This window comes from Castor canadensis, chromosome 1 (genome assembly GCF_047511655.1).
Source record: "Castor canadensis chromosome 1, mCasCan1.hap1v2, whole genome shotgun sequence".
In the NCBI taxonomy this organism is placed as follows: domain Eukaryota; kingdom Metazoa; phylum Chordata; class Mammalia; order Rodentia; family Castoridae; genus Castor; species Castor canadensis.
The window spans coordinates 173,215,375-173,235,692 of record NC_133386.1 but is presented as its reverse complement, the minus strand read 5'-3'; the positions used below and the strand labels follow the sequence as shown (position 1 = coordinate 173,235,692).

At 37.8% G+C, this 20,318-nt stretch overlaps 1 protein-coding gene across 1 annotated transcript; it reads left to right on the top strand.

Annotated features, from left to right (window-relative positions):
* The first annotated feature begins 4,296 nt into the window (after positions 1–4,296).
* Traf6 (TNF receptor associated factor 6) lies at positions 4,297–20,105 on the top strand. The gene is made up of 7 exons (XM_020174917.2): positions 4,297–4,575; positions 9,257–9,574; positions 12,277–12,427; positions 13,273–13,431; positions 14,752–14,823; positions 16,634–16,711; positions 18,607–20,105. The coding sequence occupies exons 2-7, from the start codon at positions 9,279–9,281 to the stop codon at positions 19,462–19,464; spliced, it is 1,614 nt and encodes a 537-aa protein (XP_020030506.1). The 5' UTR covers positions 4,297–4,575; positions 9,257–9,278; the 3' UTR covers positions 19,465–20,105.
* Positions 20,106–20,318: the final 213 nt, after the last annotated feature.

Genomic DNA, 20,318 nt, shown 5'->3' with positions numbered 1-20,318 from the left:
GACACACACGCACAGGAAATCAATGTGAGTCAATGCCCTGTATAGCTATCCTTATCTCAACTAGCAAAAACCCTTGTTCCTTCCTATTATTGCTTATACTCTCTCTACAACAAAATTAGAGATAAGGGCAAAATTGTTTCTGCAGGGTTTCAAGGGGGTGATGGGGAGAGGGAGGGGGCGGAGTGGTTGGTAAGGGACGGGGTGGGGGAAGGGGGGAGAAATGACCCAAGCATTGTATGCAAATATGAATAATATAACAATAAAAATTTTTTAAAAAGATGATGCTCTTTGACCCTAAGTGGGTCCAAGCATCAAAGGGGGGAATAACTTAGCAGGGAGGAGGACCAGAAGAAAACAGTCTAGGCCTGAGTCCTGAGAAAGTAACAAGGAGGATGGGATGGCACATCAGGGAGGTAGGGATGGCACAGCAGAGAGACAGAACCTGAGAAATCTGAATATGAGGAAGGTCATGTAGCACCAGGGAGGGGAAAGTCACATAGCACTAGGATAAAGTAGACAATAAAATTAAATATAACCATATATGGATTAAACCTTGCTTTTTGCTTCTGTAACCTGCTTGCAAGGATATATAAGGTGAGACCCCTTTGTTCTCGGGGCTCAGCCTTTGGACAGGAGTCCACTGTGTCTGTGTTGCTTCCTGCTAATTGCCTCAAGAGTCCTGTATCTCAGCTAGCAAACTCCCGCAACACTAGGATTATAAGATGAGCCACCGGTGTGTGGGTTCATTGTCTATTGTTTAATATTTATGGTCTGTTTCTCCCTCCCTAATGAAATGTAAGCCTCATGAGGAGCTGGTTTGTTTATCCACCACTGTATCTACTGGGCTGAAATCAGTGGTAACATGTTCTATTCATTATCTGTTACTGAACAGTAAACAAATAAACCCAACATTTAGAAGCTTAAGACAACACATATTTTATCTCATAGCTTCTGTAAGTAAGGAATCCAGAAGCAACTTAGCTAGATGGCTCCATCTTAGGGTCTCTCATGAGGTAACAGCTGAGGTGACAGCTAGTGGTACAGTCAACTGAAGGCTGGACTAAGACTGGAAGATCCACTTCCAAAATGGCCCCTCATGGGGCTGTAGCAATCCTCTGACTGTTGTCAGGAGGGCTCAGTTTCTCATCACAGGAGCCTTTTCCAAAGGGCTGCTTTGGTGTCCTCAAGAGTTTCCCTTAGAGTGAATAATTAAGAGAGAAAAAGACAATGTCTTCTGCAATCTAACCCAGGAAGACCTTCTGTAATTTCCACTGTATTATATTGCTATGAGTCAGCCCTATTCATTATGGAAGGGGATTACACATGTACATTAATATCTTCAAGGCTAGCTGACGCACACACACGTAATCATAAGGCAATAAATATATTTTGAACTAATGAATTGTATCTTAATTTTATAATTTAACTTAGTGGGTCATCTTATTTTCAAATGTTTGGAAAAGAATCTCTTACCCATTCAACCCTATCCCCACCAGCCTATAAAGTGTGTCCTATTTAATTTTTCAAATAGAATGTTAAAAACAGCAATCCAGGAATAAGTACTATATGTTGTACATATTTGATTTATTTATAAGGAGAAATGAACTAAATATTTTAAATCAGCAGCTTTTCGGAAAACTTGGTAATTGTGATTGCCTCTGACTAGCAAAGATAAGTCTGCTAATCAGAATATTCTATTCTTTTGATCTGTATAGGACTTCCTAATTTGCATACAGTTTTTGCATATGGTCTCATTTGAACTCATTTCAGCTCTGAAAAGAAAACAAAGTAGATTTTATTCCAACTTCACATATGAGGACACCTGACCAGGTCCCAATTTTAATGAGAAGCAGAGATAGAAGTACAACTTTGGTGTTCTGATTCCTAATATCAAAGAAGACTTGAAGAAGGAGGTGTGCATAAGATAGGCGAGGTTATGATACTGAAAAAAAAAAACCCAATATCTCAATAGCTTAAAGCAACAAGAATTTGTTTACTACTCATAAGTCTATAGCAGGTGGTTTGACTCTGCCAGGTAAGTTCTCTCCATACAACAGTACAGTGATTTACCCTTCCCTTCCTATAGCGACCTCCTGATCCCCATAGTTGTGATGGTTAATCTTAATGGTCAACTTGATTAGAGAAGCACTGAGGAAATTAGTAAAGTACACCTTTGGGTGTATCTTTGAGGGTTTTTCCAGATACCATAAAATCATGAGGGCTCTGACTTAATGAATGGTTTAATCCATTGATAGATTCAGAATTTGAATAAACTATTGGGAGGTGGCGGAACTGTGCAAGGTGGAGCCTGGTCAGAGGAAGTAAGTCACTAGAAGGTATATTCATGGGGGATATATCTTGTTCTGGCCCCCTCCTGTTGCTGCTGTGTTCTGCTTCTACCTGCCTTGGTGTGAACTTCTCTGTTCTGTCTTTGTCTCCCTGCCTTAATGGATTGTATGCTCAAAAACCATGAGCTAAAACAAATTCTTCCTTTTTTTAAAGCTGTTTCTGTCAGGTATTTTGGACACAGATACACACAGGTAACTACTACAGTGGGTGAACACAGGGAACAAAGTCTTGCAATGCAAATCAAATGCTTTGACCTAAAAATAAGCATTCCTTCCCATCACAGCTCATGAACAGAACATGGTCCTGCCTGACAGCAAGTAGTCAGAGATTTGTAAGTTTCCTGTGTGCTCAGCGCATGGGTGAGTCCTAAGACTCTCTACTACATATAAGGTAGTGAAAACAAATAAGATTTGTAGAAGTAGAAAGAGGGCCCTCAAGGACACTTATAAAAACAATGTAAAGAAATACACACAGAACATCTGATTTTTTTTTTGAAAAGCCTAGTGCTGAGTTCTCTCACATTTTTTTTTAGTTGATCCTGACCACAGCCCTGCAAGGTAGACATCATCCCTTTTTTATGGTTTAGGAAACTAAAGCTAGTAGGTTACATAATTTGCCCCAGACACCAAGAGAAATATAATTCCCTTGCTCTTCTGTTCTTCACTTCTCAATTTTATATAATGATCTCTTCTCCATCCCTTACGAATTTTTCTGAATTGAGAGAGTTTACTGGGGATGGATACACAGGGTCTGGCAATTCTGCTGATAGTATTTTATTTTTTACGCTGGGTGATGAGCATATACAGGTTTGTGCAAAGTTTTTGTGCTTTTTATGTCTTAAATATTTCAAAACATGTTTTTTTAAATGGGAATCCAGTTGAGTCTGAGAAGTAGTGACAGATTCTTATCTTTAAAAGATAACCATTTTAATAAGTATTGGCAACAAGAAGAATAAATATTGTTAATATTTATTTGGTATGTATTATTTCCTGAATATTAAACCACTTGTTTACATATATTGACTTATCCCTCCCAGCAGCTGTATTAATAGCCATATGTTAATATGAGATGAGGGAGCTGGAGACATAGCTCAAAGACTAGAGTGTCTGCCTAACATGAAATGAGAAAACTGAAGCAAGTGCAGATTAAGTGACTTAATCTAAATTCAAACACTTTATAAGGAGGAAAAAGCGTATTTGAAGTAAGCATTGTAGTTTCAAAATGTGTACCTAACCACTAACCTGTAATACCTCCCCTAACAGGTGGAGGATGAGCTCAATTTGCATAGGTGGAAGAAAATCTTTGTGCACCTCTTGCAATGTGCTTATTACATCCTGCAGATGTTTGTGTCCTGTTAAACAGGGAAATCAAAATAGCTTTCCCATGACAATGAGAATAATCCGGCTAGCGTCCTTGACAGCAATTTCAAAGAAATGTTTCATTCATGGGCTGACTTCCTTGGACTGGATGAAGGGGAAGGACCACATGATTCACAGATGGTTCTGCAAGGAGGGTGGATTGGGGAGGGATTAAACAATTACCGAAGGTCAAAGTCTCCTGCTTGGATAGGAAGGCTATGAAAGTACAGTTTGGGGTTACTGCTGTGGCTGCTATTCCCCAAAGCATTGCGAACTTTCTTACTGCAATTTATTCGCGCCCCACGCCCACCTTCACACACACACACACACACACACACACACACACACACACACACACGGCAAAGCCACATGTACACATCTTGAAACACGCACACTCCAGTTCCGGATTGTGGCATCAGGAATCCCCAGATGGGACTCGGAGTTGGAGGGAAGCCCAGCCTGAGTGAGCGGAGTTGCCCTGCGCCTGCGCAACAGCTTGAGCAGTGGAGGACCGGCGCCAGGGGGCGCTCTATCCACACTGGCCGCTCTGGCTCCCGGGGCGCCCCCCGCCCCTCGCTGTCCTCCCGGAGCTGAAAGGCGGAAGCAGTGGCGTCCGCGGCTGGGGCTGGGGCTCCCGGGCGTCCGCGGACGCAGAGGCGGGGGCCTCTGGGGTCGGGAAGTTGGCATCCCTGCCACCTCTCCTCGGAGCGCTGTGTGCGTCCTCTCGGCGACTTGGCTGAGCGGTCCGGTGGAGCCTTGCCTGCCTTGTTCGGCGGCCCGGCGCGCACAAGCGGTGGTCTGCTGTGGAGGGCGGCGGCCTCGCTTCCCCGGTCCCGGACGCCGGCCCCGGTCCCCCAGCTTCCCACAGGTAAGGGACACCGCCCCCTTGCCCCAGCTTCTCACGGGTCCAGGATGCCGTCCCTTGACTCTCCTCCCCCCAGTTTCCCACAGATCGGGACGCTGACCCTGGTCCCCCGCTTCCCACGGATCCAAGACGCTTCCCACAAGTCGGGGTCGCAGCCCCTTGTCCTCCAGTTTCCCGCTGATCGAGGACGCCGCCCCTTGTCCCCCTCTTCCCACGGGTCCAGGAGCCGCTCCCTGTGCCCTTGTCATCTCCCCTCCCGGCAGGGCGCCCCACGCCAACTTCCTCAGTCCTGCTTCCCCCTCACCTCGCGTTTTCTGCTTCCTAGAAAAGGAAATTGCCTCCTGGGTCTTCCACTCCCTCGGGAGCTGTTACCAGCTTAAATTAAAAAAAAAAAAAAAATCCTTTAAATTCCCAGCGACTTCCTCTGTCACTATCATGGGAAAGCTATTTTGGGGTTCCCTGTTCAACTCGATAGAGGTTCCCAGGTAGCAAGTTTTTTTAAAAAGTGGGATAACACGAATGGGTCCTCCCCGCCCCTGCATGCTAGTTGTAGTGATTGTTCAGACGCCTGGCTGATAAAGCTGTTCCTAGTATTTGGCTTTAGGGGAACTCCAACTGAGAGTGAGGACTGGCTTGAATGTGAACAGAAAACACCTAAAGTATTAGCAGCTTGAATGTATAGGATTTGGTTATTTCTCGGCCAGCAGATTGCTGTCTAGATAAACAGGTCTAGAAACGAGAACAACCTGTTAAAGTGTTGGTTTATGAACTTGGCCGCTGGCATTTCATTCCTTCTCCTTTGATACCAGGGAAGATATAGGGGCTTTCCTATTCTGAGATTGGGGGGTGGAGTAAGGACAGCATGGCCTCTTCTGTGACTCAAGGAAAGAATGTGTTTCAGGCATTAGTTGTCCATGTCATGGGGACAAGGACCAAATCCAAGTTTAAACCTTGATGCGCCTCGAACTTCACTATATTTAAGAATTATAACCTGATGACTTTTTGGTGATACATTCTGATACCTAGTGCTGATAGATTTTTGGCAACCTTGGATTGTGAAAGAACATGTTCAAATCCTTGCCTCCTGGAGGAGAGCAAATAGTACCTAAGAAGGGAGATGCATCCGGAGATGCATCTTGAATTTGGATTCAAAATTAAATTACAGCAATTGAGCGTTTTTGCTGCATCTCTTGGCCATTGTAGCACATTTGCATTTCAGGAATGGATTTTAAAGAGTTGGTAAATAGATCTTGTTAGTAGTCAATTGAAGGTTGGTCAATATTTTCTTCTACATAATTTTACTTTATAAGTTTACCCGTATTTGAATTTCAGTTGACTTAAAAGTGACTCACTCTAGGCATAACTTGATTTCTTTAGCTTCCCACAGTTCTATACTTAGCATCCATTGATCTCAGGAGGAACTATATTTTATGGGTCACCCTATCCCTCATCCCTAGACATTTAACAGTATTGGCTTTGGATTATAATATATACCCAGATACTAACTGGTAGATACATGCCATGATTTACGAAAAGGCTAATTTCAATTTTTATTCATTTTTGCAGTCAAAATAAGTTGGCAATAGTCACAGTATTTAATTAAAGGAGCATTTAAACTTAGATTCCCAACTGCAAAAGGGAATTGCAATCATAAAGCTGAGCATACAAGTTAAAGGACGATTGAAACTTTGTTCCCTCCCCTTTATTAATTCATATAGATAGCCACATAATTAAGTGGAGAAGAAGCTGGAAGAAATACTTATTTAACCTAAAAATATTAGTTCTTGGTTTAGCTTAGCTCAAGCCTGCTTTTGCAGCAACTCATGAAGTAGCTCCCTTGGTACAAGAGGAGGATAAAAAGAACCCTGATAAAGCATGCTATTTTCTATATGCATGCCATGTTATCTTCCATTTATGTCTAGAACTGACTCAAAGCACCTTTTGCTCTTTTTTGTGTTAATTAAAATAACCATTCATGATACTTAAGTTAGAAAAGTGATTTTCATTATGTAAGTAAAGGGGAAAATGTTTTAACTTGCCTAAGAAAAAGTAAATAGAAAAATGCTAAATGGCATTCAAAATATTGCTTGAAGCTTAACTTTCCCTTTGCAGTCTAGTTATATGGGACTCTATATTTAGATGGTGACTGTCTAAAAAGTTTATTTGGAAGATATAAAGCTTTTGTGTTACTTCTTAAAGCATGGGAAGAAATGTGAAAGCAACTTGATGTCATACGGATTTTTAAGGTGCTCACTTTAATGTCTTGCACTGTATTCACACAATGGAATTCCTTTTAAGGAAATGTAACTGATTAGACGGATACACATAGCTATGAAAGGTCTCTTTAAGACTTTAGAGGTTTTTAACTGGACAAGAGTATCAGTAAACTGATTTTTTAACTGGACATTTGAGCAGAAAAAGGTAGACTAAGTTCAGTCACATTTGCCATTATCTTCTGGGCAGCACTTTGATGTGTGCAGAACAACTACATTACAAACATTAATTTCTCAAAAATAATTTTACTTAAAAAATAAAGACTTAAAAGTTAGTTATACCTAGTGTTGTCAAAGGTAAAGAAAATCGACTCATATAATCTGTTTCAGAGTAAAAATTAGAAAATCTTTGAGATATATATATATGTATATATATATATATATATATATATATATATACACATATATATGTATGTATAATACCTTTCAACCCAGAAATTCTATAAAATATACCTAAGGAAATAATTGAGCACAGTCTTAAAGGAAGGAAAGTAATGAAGAGTATAAACCCTACTGTGGCAAAACTGTCTTTGTCCTCAAATCTGAAGGGTGTAAAGGGGACTTTATACCCCACCTAAAGGCACAGGTATCTATATATACATGACTAGTTCTGCTGCTTACCACTGTCTCATATTCCTTTCTTTCTTTTAATCTGAATGAGCTTTCCCTGGAAGTCTACATTAGAAATAACAAGGCTTTGAGAGCTATTTTTAACTTTTCAAAAATATATCAAAACAAGTAAAATAAAATGCCATGTCTTTGCTGTGTCTTTGGAATCCTGTTAACTAATGTACTAACACCTGTGTGGTCAGCTCCCTAGTCTAGTAGAATAAAAATAAAGGGAAATAAGTCTTAAATGCTTCTTCATAAAAACAAAAAATTGTCAAAATGCAGATAAACGTAACATGTTACAAAGTGTATAAGCTCTGTTATTTATTAATCTTGGACAAGTTCCTTAGTCTTTTTAAGCTCCATAACTTCCGCTTTGATAAGTGGGACCAATAAAATTAATGAATAAAATGCTGTATGAAAGCTACATGAAATAATAACTCATTCTGACTACCAGGTATGGTTCTAAGTGCTTTGCACATATTAACATTTAATTCTTGCAGTAGCTGGCAGGTGGATCCTGTTGTTAACCCCATTTTGCAGATTAGGAAATTAAAGCATAGAAAGGTTATATAACTTGCCCGAGTCATCACCAAGTGATGAAAGAAGAGATTAAATCCAATTTCAGTGCCTGGTTTCACCACTTCACAGTACTGCCTTTCCAGCCAGAATAGCACTCATCCTTTGCTGGTGTTCATCAAATGGACCTCAAAATCTTTGAGACAAATAAGAAGGTATTTGTACTTGTAAAAAGATTGAGAACTGCTGTCTTAATCCTCTATTTGGCAAAGTGGCAGACAGGATTTTTTGTATAAAAATGAGAAAAGCAGATGCATAATTGCCTACTGTGTTTACATTCTGCTTGTAGAACTTACCCAGGATGTATTTGGAATTTTCCTTAGGAATAATTATCTAAAATAGAGACATAGCTACATGAACTGTGAATTGCTTTTAGATATTAGCTTCTCATGTAAATACCGTAACAGTTTAGAATTTGAAGGCATCCCATCTACTCATTAGAGGAATGGTTTTCCATAGGCAAAGAAACCTCACTTGTTTTTCCAGTCATTAATAATGAAACATAGTCACTTGACCTGACTGAAGGCAGTAGGACATAAAGATATGCTTTTTTCAAATTCTGTTCTTTCTACATAGTAGAAATCCCCACAGTGAACATTTGGAAATTCTTATAGAATTTTAAATCAAGAAGAAGAAACGAAGATCCAAATGGTTAAGTACATACCCAGAATCACACGCCCAGTAGTGGTACACGATCACTTGATTTCTGTACACTGTTCTGCCTAGCACTACATTGCTAGCCATACTGCTCACTTCAAAGAATACTTGAAGGAACTTAGGCAATATGATTGAGTTCTTCAGCAGATGCCCAATGAATACCTTTTGTGAAAAATCTTGTGCTAGGTACCAACAGTATGAAAACAAAAATTAAAATTCCTGACCTTAGTCATAGGAAATGGACATACAAGCAGATATTGTGATATAGATCAGTATTACAATTGAAGTGCTTTTCCTTTTTTATCTTGTATTGTCATTCTCTTAGATCAAGTGTTCTGAATGCTTTGCATAGGTGCTGATATTTGTTTTTTGGAGGGAATCAGAAAATTTATTATTTTAAAATAGTAATCATGAAACAAAGCCCAAACACTATAAAAGTTATTTTGCAAATGACATTAACACAGCTAGTGTATATGAACTAATAGGTGACTTGCATAAATAATCTGGAAAGTCGTATGTGTGTGTACAAAAATATGCTAATTTATTTTTTCTTGATATTTTTACAGAGTAATTGACAGTCAAGTTACTATGAGTCTGTTAAACTGTGAAAACAGCTGTGGGTCCAGCCAGGCTGAAAGTGACTGCTGTGCTGCCATGGCCAGCTCTTGCAGTGCAACAGCAAAAGATGACAGTGTGAGTGGAACCAGCAGCACAGGGAACCTGTCCAGTTCCTTTATGGAAGAAATCCAGGGATATGATGTAGAATTTGACCCACCCTTGGAAAGCAAGTATGAATGCCCCATCTGCTTGATGGCATTACGGGAAGCGGTGCAAACACCATGTGGCCATAGGTTCTGCAAAGCCTGCATCATCAAATCGATAAGGTATGTGAGCAAAAGAAAGAACTGTGTCCTCCAACAACACAGGCCATTGCAGGAATAGTTTTACACATAGAAACCTACTTAGGAAAAAGGAAATGTGGACAGAAATTGAGAAAGTTAGTTTTTTATCCCAGGTTGTGCCGTGGTACAAAATGTGACTTCTAGCTCTTCCTCTCCCTGACCTTCAGATAAATAAAAAAATAAATAGCTACTTATACTTAAAACAATTCTAATGTAGACTAGGTAATAATTCTATAACTTATGAAAATAATATTTTTTAACATACCATTATTCCTGTGGTTGAGATCATGATATTTTACTAATTCTGTATGTGATCAGTTATGAGTTTAGCCATGGTAAATTCTGTTACCTAATGTATATGGATAACTGTGAAATAAATAGTATTTTTAAAGAAAGTATTAACTGGAGGTTCTACCTTCATAATATCCACAAATCAATCCCTTCTTACGTCTCCACTGCTACTGACATGTTTGGACTCACCATCAGCTCTCACAGGCCTTTCTGCTTCTACACTTGCCTTCTTCCAGTCTCATTACAGCTGTCAGAGTGATCCTGGTAAATAAGTAAGAGGGTGTCAGCTCTGCTCAGAGCATTGCATAAGTATCCAGGAGTAAAACCAGAGTCCTCAAAAGGCCCTGTATAGAGGCCCATGGTTCATTTTCTGACCTCTTGTCTGCTGTGTTTGCTCTCCTTCCATTACTTTCTTCTTTGCTATTCATTGAACTTGTCAAGCTGTCACCTATCTCAGTGAGTTTCTTTAGCTCTTTTCTCTGCTTCAAACATTCTTGCCATAGCTAACTGCTTAACTCCCTCTCCAGTGTGGCTGAAATACCACTCTCTCATAGGTTCTTTTGCTACCATATTTTACCACAACAAGCTTCAACCCCACTTGGCCTCTAGCACTCTAGTCTTCCTTACCACACTCTACTTTTTTTTTCCCCTAGCACTTTTACCTTCTAGTGTATTTAATAATTCAGGTTTATTGTCTAGTTGCCCCAATGGATGGTAAGCTCCTTGAGAGTAAAACTTAGATTTGCTTTATTTCTTGAGTGCCAGGAATAGTGCCTGACCCACAGTAGATGCTCAGTATGTGTGTTGCCTCGATTCATTTAACAAGATCTGTGTAGGATAGGTCTTCTTAGCTTTGGCACTGTTGTTGTCTTAGGCCATAAAATTCTTCGTTGTGGCAGAATGTCCTGTGTGTTGTAGAATCTTTAGCTGCAAGCCTGGCCTATGATCACTGGATGCTAGTAATATCCTGCTCTCCCTCAGCTGTAAGATCCACGGTGTGTCCTAGGGGCAAGATGGTCCCTGGTGAGACCTCTGGTTTAGGATAGCTGGGTTTAAGTCTCAAACCTTTTTTCTGTTTAAATAGTTTTTATTTATACTCTAGCCAGGTAAAAATGGTACCACATTCTGAATTGTCAATTTTTCTTGTTAGGTAGAAATGTGCAATATTTATTAAGTGCCACTCATATCCAGGAAGGTAACTAATCTTTAACAGGTTTTTAATAGCAAAATACTCATGAAAATAGTGGGACAGTGATCTAAAAAAGAAAACAAAACCCACAAAAGGAAACCTGAGGCTTTTCTCTACCTCTCTCTAAGCTAGAAATGACCACCTTACATTGGTTCTAATGTTCTTAAAAGAGCTACTCTAAAATGACTATTCAACGAATCCATTTTCTTTTTGGAATGGTTGCTAAAACTGTACAGTGATGTTCAGTTTGCTTGGTAAGTTTCTTATTTTCTTCTAGCTGTGTCACTTTAAGTTTGGGGTATGTATTTCAGTAAATTTGTTCATGGCTTTCTATGCTCTCAGCATATTTGATGGTATAATTACAACAATATGCAGCCTGAGAGAGGCCCTGTAAAGATCAACGTGTCTCTCTTTTATTAGTTCTGTGCCATCTGACAGCAGATCCATTTTTTAGTCATCTTTTTTTACCTACTACAGAGCAGAGAGCACTGATGAGCACAATGAAGGTACTCGCAGGTGTTTAAGTGATTGATTAGGGCTCCTCCCTGACCTGTCATATTTTGTGAGTGAAGATTAAGACACCCCAGAAAATAAAGAATGATAGCCAATGCTCCTGAAGATGGACAAAAAAACACTGGGAAGCAGGACATGTAGGTCCTTTAAATCCCTATTACATTATGCCCTAGATACACAAATAAAAGAAACCTTTCATTGCCCAAGAGATACAGTATCATAGTGACTATTTTGATATAAACCTTGAAATGAGACCTTTGTGAGATTACTGCTAATTGGTTAAATTTTCCCTTATAACTGAGCAGTCCACTGTAGACTTGCTAGTATTGTGAGTAGCACAGACCATCTTGCTAGTATACTGTATGGGTGCTGCCAGAATTGCTAGAATTCCTATTTTAAGTTTCATTTATGCCAAGAAAAATATGATTTTATTCAATTGATTTTTTTTCTCATTCTTTAGCTGAAATCTTTCCCACAGTCTAAAATCTCCTATCTTTTGACAGATGATCAATGTGGTACCAGTTTGTACTCATTTTATAAAAGAATAATTCATAAACTATTCTTAAAAGGAGAGATCATTTTTGTGGTAGTAGGCAATATAATGCATTACATTTTTATGTGGTAAATTAAAGCTGGTTTTTCTCATGCAAATGTTTAAATCTACTAATTACATGTATCTTGTTTCTTTTAGAGATGCAGGTCACAAGTGTCCAGTTGACAATGAAATACTACTGGAAAATCAACTATTTCCTGACAATTTTGCAAAACGAGAGATTCTTTCTCTGACGGTAAAGTGTCCAAATGAAGGTTGTTTTCACAAGATGGAACTGAGACATCTTGAGGTATTGGTTACTTTCTAGCTGTGAGCATGTATGCGAGGCAGTTTCTAAAGAACAGAGAATAGGGAATTTTTGATGTTTATCTGTGCATTGACTATACCTCACATATAATAATCAGTTAATAAATTTTTACTGAACTAATACTAACTCTTTGGTTATTAAATATAAATATAAGAAGATATCAGAAATTTTTTATTCATTCTACTTTGTCTCAGCAATAATAAAAAATAAGTATTCTGCAAGTTTTGGGGTAATCATTATCAGCAATAAAATTACGAAGAGCTTTTTAAATAAATGCAAGAGTCACATTTTAACCCTGTAATTTTATTTCTTTCACTTTGAAAAAAGAAGTAAGTACCAAGTAGCCATCATCTCAGTACCCTCATCTTACTTTTTTCTCTATTTTTCTGAATTAGAGATTAAAATAATTTGCTTATAAGTTAAATCAGTTCTTAACTTGGTGATTGTTTTTTTACTAGGAACTAACTAAATATGGTTAATATTCTATTTGAAATGTTTAAGATAGATTTGCAGTTTGCCCTTTTGAGATAGCCCTTTTTGAAGGAGTGGTCCTTTGAACACAGCACTAAATTGCTAATCTGGAAAGCTGACTTCTTTCCAGCTCTCTTCTCTAATTGAACTTGAGGATTCATATTTTTTGTGTCCACAGCTATTATTTGAAATAATTCATAGAGGGCTTCATATTGTGAATGGTTTTGTGGTGTATATTAGACAATGTAGGTTAAGTAGCCAATTCTGAAAAAGAGAACACTATATTCTTAGAAGAAATTATCTTTAGAAAATATTAAGGTTGGCAAATACTAATCAATTATTTTTCTACATTGTAGGATCATCAAGCACATTGTGAGTTTGCTCTTATGAATTGTCCCCAATGCCAACGTCCCTTGCAAAAATGTCAGCTTAATGTTCACATTCTGCAGGATTGTCCAAGGAGACAAGTTTCTTGTAGAAATTGTGCTGTATCCATGGCATTTGAAGATAAAGAGGCATGTACTAACTTGGATTTCTTAATTTTACTACTTCTTATTTTTTAAATGTATATTTGAGGGGGTTAGCAGTAGATAGTATACACAAAAATGAGCATATGTTAATTAATTTTTAGAATACTGATTTTTAAGAGATAAAGTTTCAATGAATCATTATAAATAAGTGTGGAGTTTATATTTGCATATTGTTCTTAGAAAACATTGTTCATACTAGTTAGTACTGTTGTAGATAAGCAAATAAAAAGTACTAGGAAAGGCATTTGCTGGTCAACTTTCATATGGATGATTCTAATGACTATTCAGATTGCAGACAAACAAGTAGAATGATGGCTCTATAAGACATATACAGAATTATTTTGCAAAAGAGATTGAGTTGTTACAACTATTACAAAGAGAGAGTATATTTATAATACTTTAATTAAAAGATTTATCTTTTAAAAAGAAAGTCCATGGTGCCTGGCACCATCATGATGGTAGAAACCAGGATATAGAAAGGTTAAGTAGTTTTATATTAATATTGTCAGTGTCAAAACCAACACTGAAATCTTAGCTATTGATCTATATCCTTTGTACTCTCTACTAAAATAATCTACATGTAACTTATGGTTTTTTATAACTAATACTTAGATTCCTTCTTAAACTTTAGTTTTTATAAATTTATGTTATCATTTTCTCTAGGAGATCAAGTTTATTATACTTATATGTTGATAAAATATTTTGAAAAGTCAACTAACTTGCTAAACATATAGAGAAATCTCAGTCATAATTGGAGCAAATTGATGTCTTCTTAAACTTGAGTAAGTTAGATGGATTCACATGGAGGGTTAGTTATTTCTCAGGACATCATATAAACTAAAGTCATTGTATTCTAGTAAACAAGGCTTGCCCTTCTGGGGCATATGAGAACCTGGGCACCAAAACCTCATGCCCCAATATTGCATTTGTTCTTCAACCCGACTGAAAAGAGCTGTAACTAGAATGTCATGCAGTTTTGGGAAAAGATTGCCTTTGGAAAATTATATCATTGGCAGCTGATGTCCAAGCTAGTCATAGATAGTCTGCCTCAGTTAAAAGGAAGTAATTTTAAAAACTGCTTTACATGATTCTGTTTTCTTTGAATGAAGCAGAAGCTTGAATGAATCTCATTATTCCATAGCAAAGGGAGGGAAAATATCTTTTACATAGTATTCTTACACTTTTGCTTTATAACAAACTTATGTTATTAATTTGTTCATAGTGAAAAAATACTCTTTTTATAAAAATTAGTTTTACATTTGAATTTTCTTAAAGCTTTTCTTGTATTTTTCTCATGAAATTTAGATCCATGACCAGAACTGTCCATTGGCAAATGTCACCTGCGAATACTGCAATACCATGCTCATCAGAGAACAGGTATAATGATTCTCTTTTTAAATTAATACTTTATTTCCATACTAGCTTAAGTAAGTGATAACTTTTTTAAGTGAAAATTTAAATCAAGGCAAAATCAGTACAAGCAGAGGAAGTATTAGAACTGTGCAAAAATGTTTCATATAAATTAATGTAATTAATAAATATTTTCAAAAGATCAAAACATCCAGTACTTTTTAAGTACTTAAAATTCCTAAGTCATTGACATAATGCCTACATTTATGAATGACAGGGACTGGGGGTATAGCTGCGCTATAGCACTTGCTTAGGATACTTAAGGTTCTGGGTTTGATCCCCAATACTGCTCCCTCCAAAATATATAATCAAAACCAAATAATTGTAAAATAAAAACAATTGAAATTAAGGATAAGATATAGCAATAAATAGAAGAAAGTAAATCTATTCCATGGCAGAACATTATTTGTTGTGGCATATGGAAGGGTTTTGAGATTTCCAGAACCTGTGGCCTCTGTTCAGTTGTCCTTTAGGCCACTGACAGGGCACCATCAGAGGTAGTAGTCATGACAGAAAACTGTATGTTTTAATTATTAGCAGAGAAAGAAAAATTCCATCTGGTTGTTATCTTTTTGACATTTGGGAGTTTACCCACAAAATATGAATATTAGTCATTAAATCTGTGTATATACCCATGAAATCTGTAAACCCAGAGATCATTATTGATTATTATGAAGTAGAAACAGCAAAACCTGTCACTTGACTAACTCTTTCCATTTGTCTGTTAACACAGTCTTTTAGTTTCTTTCCGACTTGAAGGCGTTAAGCTTCTTTTTGCCTCTGAAGGTGCCACCTCCCTGGTTTTCCCTTTTGTTCTCTTTTAATATCTAAAGGAAACCATGCAGCACATTTAAAACCCAGCAATAAATAAAATGTAATAGGGGAAGAAAACCTAGACAAGGTATCAGTTCCTGACTGTGCCATTAACTTACCATCTGATTCATAGCTATAGCCAACCTAAACTTCTAAAGAAAATTTGGCACTACTTTCACTTGATATTTTGTTGTTGTTGTATTTTTGTGGCTTTTTTTTTTCCCCCTTCCTATGCTAGGGATCTAACCCAGGGCCTCTCGCATGCTAGGCAAGTGCTCTACCATTGACCTGTATCCCCAGGCCTTTCTAAGTGTGATGATACTATGTAATGGATCTCACCATAAAGAATGTGTTTGAGTCCCCAAATCAAAGACTGAAACCTCGTTTAGAAAGCGCTTAAACTACCTTCCAACACCTTAGTCCCCCGGTATAGCCAAAATTTGCCCAAGTTAGCAGAAGAGAAGTTGAATTCTGAAAGTTTGTCATGAGGGAAGTAATTAAAGTCAGTGACTTTAATGCATGTAGTTGACTGGTCCCTAGTAAATGGCCTAGATCACTAGGAGAGCCCTGGTTGAGTTTGCATTTTTTTTTTGTTTGTTTGGTTGGTTTTTTTTTTTTGCATTTGTTTTTTCAGTGGATTTTTTTCCTTCAAATTGCCACTAGAGGGTACCATTTCCCAGCAATAGGAACAGATTCATTTTATGAAATCAATTTTAGCAAACTTGGGAGTGGATCATGTGAGATTGTTAATAATTCATTTCTCTCTGCATTTTAGAGGTTAATACTATTTTAATCTCTATAGGCTACAGACTTCTATAGCAGCTCACTTAACTTTGCTAGTGTTGCCCAAAAGAAGCCAGTATATATAGTTTTGTTAAGGTGAAATGTAAATTTCGAAGTATAAATCAAATGAGATCATGATGTACAGGGAAAAACATTTTTCAACCTTTGTTTTGATTTTAAGATGCCGAATCATTATGATCTAGACTGCCCAACAGCCCCAATCCCATGCACATTCAGTACTTTTGGGTGCCATGATAAGGTAAGTTTTCTTTTTTTAATATAAATAAAAACTACTCAGTTTATATAGTCTAGTGGAGAATGCCAAAAACATTTATGTACAATGTTTCTATAAATTATATGATAAAGTTGATGCTGAAAGCAGATACAAGGTACACTTAGCCATGGCTAAAGCATTTAAGCAGACATGACAAAATGTGATTGGGCTGAATCTTGACAGATAAAAAAAGTTGTCCAAGAAGACAAGGGAGGGGCTGATGGAGTGGCTCAAGTGGTAGAGTGCCTACCTTGCAAGTGTGAAGCTCTGAGTTCAAACCCCAGAAACCACCAAAAAAGAAAAGAAAAAGATGGCTAGTGAGACTGAGTGAGCATGCTGATCTGGAGAACTACAGGTAGTTTGTTTTATGTTATTCAACTCAGTAGCAATGTCAAAGATTGGAGGTTTTGGAGGGAATGGCAGTACTTGAGCTTGGATAACAAGGCCAAAATGGGAACAACATGAATGATGGTAATGAAAGTGGAGATGGATCTAGGAGCCCAGGATTAGGAGGGAAGAGGTATTGACTGTATAACTAAGTAAATATAGTGGGCAGAGGAGAGAATGGCATCTAGAATGGCTTTTGGTCACTGGAGGGCTGGGAAGGGACCATTCAGCAAAAAATAAATAAATCAATAAAAAGAGTGAGCACAAAACAGCGGAGATGGAGGATAAGAAATTAGTTCTGTTTTAATAGTATGAAGTTTCAGATAAGAGTTCACCCAGCTATGAAATATCCAAGTGGAGATGACTGTCATGCACTGTATATGTGGTCTTAAACTCCAAAGAGAAACTAAGACTTAGAATATTGACTTAAGTTGTGGTGACGGTGGAAGGTGTGATCGTGATTGTGTAGAATGAGTATTGCAGGAGAGAGAAGTAGACCAAGGAAAGGAGCCATGACAACAGTACTAAAAACAGGTGAACCAGGCAAGGAGAAAGTATTGTTATGGTCTCCCAAATTAGTTTTAAGATTAGTGACCAGTGGTGTCAAGTGTTTAAAATTTATTTATAATAAGTCATTCTTTCTGGAGAACGCAATTATACTTTCGCTTTTCTGTTACACTTTTTTAAAACTTATTACAACAAACGTAATAATTTAAAAAGATAAAATGGCATGTGGTATGATTACATTTTGTAGAAAAATTCTGTATTTATATGCATAGAGAAAAAGACTTGAAGGGAATACATCATAATATTAATGAAGTTAGGTGAGATAGTAGGTAATTTGTTTCTCTCTTAATTATCTCTGTTTCTTATTTTTCTATAATGTACATGAGTTTCTTTTATAATGAAAATTGTTATATAATAGTTTTCATATAATAATTAGGATGTTCTTGATGGCCTTAGAATAGTATAGAGACATTTGTATTGTAAATGAGGAATTCTGGACATTCCAGGTGGATTATCCATGATTTTAAAGAAAAAGGGAGAAAATATATTAACTAGAGGGAGGCATAAGATCAACAGAAGATTTGCTTTTTTTCTAATAGGAATGATTTAAATAATATTCTGAGGGAAAGGGGGAAAAATGAAGATAAGGGAAATGAGGATAACTGAGTAAAACCTCTGAGCTGTTGAAAGGATTGGGTATCTTATCATATTGAGTATGAGGAGAATCACCTCTGAATAAGCAGAGGATACGTGTGTGGCAGAGGGAGATTTGTCTGAGTAAAAGCTGATAGTTCATCAGGTGTCTCAGTTTTTTACTAACTTAAGAGGCAGGATTGTTTTATTGGATCCAGTGAAGGCGAAAGGAAGTCGTAGAATCTGAGGGAAGTGGTGATACTATTTTAAAGCCTCTTATTTGGCCTGGCCAGGTCTTTTTCCTAGTCCTCATAGCATCTGTGCCCAATCTAAGGCTTGTGCTTGGTTTTTAGATGCAGAGGAATCACCTGGCACGCCACCTACAAGAAAATACGCAGTCTCACATGAGAATGTTGGCCCAGGCTGTTCATAGCTTAAGCCTTGCTTTACCACCCATTCCTCCACGTGATATAACGCCATATGAACCCCGGCGTTCCTCTGGCTGTAACCCAGAGGATGAGAATTTCCGAGAAACCATTCAACAGTTAGAGCGTCGCCTTGTAAGACAGGACCATCAAATCCGAGAGCTGACTGCTAAAATGGAAACTCAGAGTATGTATGTAAGTGAGCTCAAACGAACTATTCGAACCCTTGAGGACAAAGTTGCTGAAATCGAAGCACAACAGTGCAATGGGATTTACATTTGGAAGATTGGCAACTTTGGGATGCACTTGAAATCTCAAGAAGAGGAAAAACCTGTTGTCATTCATAGCCCTGGATTCTACACAGGCAAACCTGGGTACAAACTATGCATGCGCTTGCACCTTCAGTTACCAACTGCTCAGCGCTGTGCAAACTATATATCCCTCTTTGTCCACACAATGCAAGGAGAATATGACAGCCATCTCCCTTGGCCCTTCCAGGGTACAATACGCCTTACAATTCTTGATCAGTCTGAAGCACCAACAAGGCAAAACCATGAAGAGGTAATGGATGCCAAACCAGAGCTGCTTGCCTTCCAACGGCCCACAATCCCACGGAACCCCAAAGGTTTTGGTTATATAACATTTATGCACCTGGAAGCCTTAAGACAAAGAACCTTCATTAAGGATGATACGTTATTAGTGCGTTGTGAAGTCTCCACCCGCTTTGACATGGGTGGCCTTCGGAAAGAGGGCTTCCAGCCACGAAGTACTGATGCAGGGGTATAGTGTCCCCTCATTCATTTCACAGAACAACAGATTATATGGAAAAAACAGTGCCTTTCTTTGCCTATTCTTGATAATATGCAAGCAAAAATGCAGTGGGAAAGATATACACAGTGAATGTTGTTACCACTTCTTCCTAGTCAAATACCCAAAGCAGTTTCTTCTTGAGAATCTTCAGATTGCATGCCTATTCAAAATGTTACATCTGAGGGGTATTTGCAGCAGCTATTTTGTCAGTTAGTATACCTCTTTGTTGTACTTTCATGGGCTTTTGTTTTGTATGTGTTTTATTGTCAAGAAACCCGAAGTTGGAGTGGTAAAGCTCACACCTTTAATAATAATGGGCTTTCCTTAAAAACTTCAGCTTATTTTTATAGTATTTTATGTAACATATTGAATGTGAGAATCGCTACTACCTTATACTAGTGCCAACAAGAGTTGTTGCTCTAGAGTTTTGAGTTCTCATTTTATTTGCCCTCCTATAGGTTTCAGAGGATTTGAACCATAATCCTTGGAAAGCTTAAGTTCTCATTCACCACATAACTTCCCACCCCCCATGCTAACTAAGGATATTCAGGGACTAGTTTAAATCCTGAGCACAGCCTTATTTAGTGTAAGTAAATATGTTGTCTGTTGAACAGTAATGTGTTTAAGTGTTTCTCTATCTTGCTTACTTATTTCTTTGAGGCTGCAAAGTGGCAGCTTCTCCAGAGTTTATGTCGATTGTGGTATGGATTCCAACTGCTGAGTGTTACCCTGTGAAACCCTTGTGTCTGTTCAGTATAGGGTGAGTTCCAGTCCTGCAGATATCTTCAATTTGTGCACAAAAAATCACCAACATAAAAATTCAAAGTGAT

Excerpts from the sequence above, each read along its gene's own strand:
- Traf6 (XM_020174917.2), top strand. The coding sequence starts at position 9,279 with ATGAGTCTGTTAAACTGTGAAAACAGCTGTGGGTCCAGCCAGGCTGAA. Across the intron at positions 9,575-12,276 it reads TGCATCATCAAATCGATAAG|AGATGCAGGTCACAAGTGTC; the intron begins GTATGTGAGCAA and ends TGTTTCTTTTAG. Across the intron at positions 12,428-13,272 it reads TGGAACTGAGACATCTTGAG|GATCATCAAGCACATTGTGA; the intron begins GTATTGGTTACT and ends TCTACATTGTAG.